Raw genomic sequence first — 3,905 nt, forward strand, 5'->3', positions numbered from 1 at the left:
GAATAAGTTCACTTTGTGTAACTGTTGAAAAGAGGAGATATATCTCATTGAGTTAAGCTCCGCACCTTCTTATATTATGTTTATTTGTTGTTTTCCGTTTGGTGCTTGAAAGAGTATCTCGGGCACTAATTTGATTGTGATGCTTCTGTTGTTAGCAACACATTTTTTCCAACAATATTTGATTTTCAACTTTTATATATTTATGATGCTTTCAAATCATAATTGTTTGTTTATTTGGATTTTACACATTATAGTTTTTAACGGAAGCTCAATTTAGAAACAGGAACAAGCTAGATTAACCCTTATTTCATCCCACAGTTTGTTTATTTAACAAGGGGTTGATCATTCGACATTAAACACGTAAGAAACTATTGTAAAGAGAAATCAAACACTAGACACCACAAAAAACTTTAAGAGCAGATTCAGCTTTTTGACCAGCCTCCGTGTAGTAGAACCCCAAGAATTCAACGTGATCGAAGGGCTTAAAGAGCAAAGGGTGTGCTTCATCCACTAGCTCATCTGGTGCCTTTATTATGTAACCTGCTTTCGGGACCGAAAACAGTCCGGCGGAGTACCTTGCCTTGTCCCCGGTCATCATGACACGATGATAAGGAGCGTGCACTCGACCATTTAACCATGCCTGCAACATTTATGGCACAAATTTTGATATGAACTTAATTAAATTTATTAACTTTTGTCGATGATCCAAATCAGTTAAAACTAGAAGAGACTTACATAGAGAGATTCCCCGATCATAACAGTGAAAGATTGTTTGGAGGGTTTCACATTGATCCATTCTCCTTCTTTGCTCAGAACCTCCAATCCATCAACCTCATTTTGGTACAATATTGTCACAATGTTTTTGTCGGTGTGACTGTGTAATCCAAGCTTTGTTTCAGTGGTTTTTGGCCCTTTATATTTCATTACCCTGAGCAGGTAGTTGGTTGAACCCATGTGTTCATCCATATATTTTTCAAGATCAAAACTCTCCAATATCATTCTTCTAACAATTTGATCTAACTCCGACAATTGTTCTGAGAAAGATTGTATAGTGTTGCTGTCAAGAAAGAGTAAACATTAGGTGACAAATTAAAAGCAAAAGTTAAGCCGAGTTTGGTTTAAAATTATTGGAAAGAACCTGAAACTTGAATTCCCTTGAGGCCATAAGGTAGTAGTCAGGGCTTCAACTTTTTCAGTAATGTTTGCATCATCAACGCCCATGCTTTCATATAATGGGACTTGAGGGTATTGGCCGACGTAACCATGATAAGGCTTATTGGAAACATTCCGAATTTTGGCTTGTAAAGGGAGATCGAAAAGCTCTTGCAAGGATCCGAATATTGCCTCTCGAAGGTGGAGAGGGATCTTGTCGAACAAAGCCTCGAAGCAACCGTACTCTTGAAGAGCTTGCTGGACTTGCCCTTTCACCAAATCCCACTCATTGCTGCCTGGTTTTAGGTCTGGCTTACTGAAATCAATGACTGGGAGCTTTAGAGGAGTTTGGAACCCCATTTCTGATCTAAACACAATTTTTTATGTATGTAGTAGTATTAGGTTTGAAGAACTGTCTTGTAAGAATGAACCATATATAGAGCTGCGCTGATGTTTGTATACTTAGGGGACAAATGAAAGATGATGATCAGTTTCCATCCAACAATAAAATCAAATATGAAAAAAGAATATTATCTCAATGAAATATTATTTTAGGTTTAAGAATCGGGAGAGAAAAGATTCCATCTTCAAACTATGTCCTGTCCTAGAAAGTTTATTCAAGAAGAGATGAATAGATAAATGATATCTATGTACTATAAATTATTATTTTTCTCAGACAACTATTCCAAATTATACCATATACTCTTAAGCCTGATAGAGCCTTTGGGGGACCAAAGAAGAATGGGTTCAACTGGGGAACAAAATGCAGGCCTAACCTATTAATTTAGTCACTAATCAATCAAGTTAAAAATAATGATGCCATCACTCCGTTAGGATCAATTTTTAGGATAAGCTAAGAAGGATTTATGGATATTGTATATAACAACATAACTAAATTAAAAATATATCAATTTTTTTTAATTTCATGTAGAGTTTAAAAAATGCCACATGGCATGTTATTATTTGCTAACTAATTTTTTTAGCACAATTATTTTTTTAAAATTTAAACATATAACAGAATGATAGTTAAATTATCAAAAAAGAAAAAAAAAATAAATGTCAAAATGAGAAAATAAGTATGGTTCAAGAGTTAAAATGGAGTCTTTAGATTTCATAAGCAGAGTTAAAGGTTAACAAGTGTTTTATAGGATATAGAAAAATATTTTAAAATAATATTTTAAAAAAAAGGGAAGAAGCACATGTCAATTTTTATAATTAATTGTGAAATAAAAAAAAATACTATCAATGTACCAAATACTAACTAATACATAAGGATTACTTATATTAGTCTAACATTCTTTTCAATGAAAGAGACAATCCTACACACATCTTAACATAAAAAAAACTTGTTGGTGAATAGATTTGATGCTCTAAGTGTGAAATCTTTATGAAAGACTATAATCTCTCTTTTTATAAGCTCAATTTGAGTAGTTAAACTCAACAAGGTAATCTTTCACATCTTAAGGATAAAGATGCATAATAATCCCTTTAAAATCAATAATCTCATAATAAATCAACCATATTTTTATCTATTAATAAATATATATATCTCACTAATTAAGGACTCTATAATCTACTCCCCTACTACAAATCAAATCACTTCATTTAGTGTCGATAAATCTTGAAATGGATAAACTATCTAAATAGTCACTTTTATTTACCTCAGGTTACATTTTAGTCATTTATGTTTAAAATGTTACGTTTTAGTTACTTACGTTAACGTGTTGTAACATTTTAGTCACTGGATTGTTAATTGCTGTTAACGGTGTAATGGTAAGCTGACGTGTCACGTTAAATCATCATTTCAACAAAACTTTTAGGTTAAATTATACAATTGGTCCCCATATTTTTTTCGTTTTGAGGAATTTAATTTTTTTTTATGTTCTTTTAACTTTTTTTTATTTATTTTCCATTCTCTTAAGCTTTTCCCTCTGTTTCCCTCCATTCTCCATCTCTTTTAACATAGTTTTTCTATATTTTTCCATTTGTTAGAACTTTTTTATTTTTATGAAGAAAGAAAAAGGTGAAAGCTTAAGCCAAAATAAAACTTGCTTCGCATATTCTCACCCCACAATTACAAACCCTCATCGTCCATCATCGCTTTAACGAACCAATTTGGATCTCTCAATGACATAGTCCACAAGTTCGCCTCACTTGAAGACCTCGCCAGTTGTGACTTATGGCAGTCCACCCTCAACAAAGTTTCTTGATCTCGTTCTCTTAACCTCCTAACCAACCCCCACGACCACCTTATCTATCTTATCTACTACATTCTCGCCCTCTTGGAACTACGTTGTTTCACGGATTCTTCAAACGAGCTTTACACTCTCAATGACTAAAACGACCACCATACAAAACTTACCCTCAACTTTACCCAAACTAGTTTGGTTCCATGCTCCCTTTCTCGCTTCGGTTCATCCATGCTCGGCTTCCAATCAAGCTTGCTTGGGAATATCCAAGAAGGTTTAGATTAATTTTGTCGTTTGCTTAATTTTATTCGTCAGATAATTAAAAAAAAGAATAATCTAAACAATTCTGTAAAAGTTTGGAAACAGAAAAAAATTATTTTGAATATAAATAATTCAATTTATGTTTAGATTTGATTAAGGATATGGTTTTTTATAATGATTAGTTAGATCCAATTTTAGTTTCAACATTAGGTTATATTCAAATCGAGATTTGATTAAGAATTATTGATATTCGGTTTTGAGTGAAATTCAATTTAGGAATCATGTGAAAGAAACAAGAACTTG

At 32.7% G+C, this 3,905-nt stretch overlaps 1 protein-coding gene across 1 annotated transcript; it reads right to left on the reverse strand.

Moving 5' to 3' along the window:
• Positions 1–295: 295 nt before the first annotated feature.
• Positions 296–1,572, reverse strand: LOC107914958 (probable 2-oxoglutarate-dependent dioxygenase AOP1). The gene is made up of 3 exons (XM_016844032.2): positions 1,139–1,572; positions 736–1,057; positions 296–640 (listed from the first exon to the last, which is right to left on the reverse strand). Exons 1-3 carry the CDS (start codon positions 1,510–1,512, stop codon positions 392–394), a joined length of 945 nt encoding a protein of 314 aa, XP_016699521.1. The 5' UTR covers positions 1,513–1,572; the 3' UTR covers positions 296–391.
• Positions 1,573–3,905: the final 2,333 nt, after the last annotated feature.

Source organism: Gossypium hirsutum, chromosome D10 (genome assembly GCF_007990345.1).
Source record: "Gossypium hirsutum isolate 1008001.06 chromosome D10, Gossypium_hirsutum_v2.1, whole genome shotgun sequence".
In the NCBI taxonomy this organism is placed as follows: Eukaryota; Viridiplantae; Streptophyta; class Magnoliopsida; order Malvales; family Malvaceae; genus Gossypium; species Gossypium hirsutum.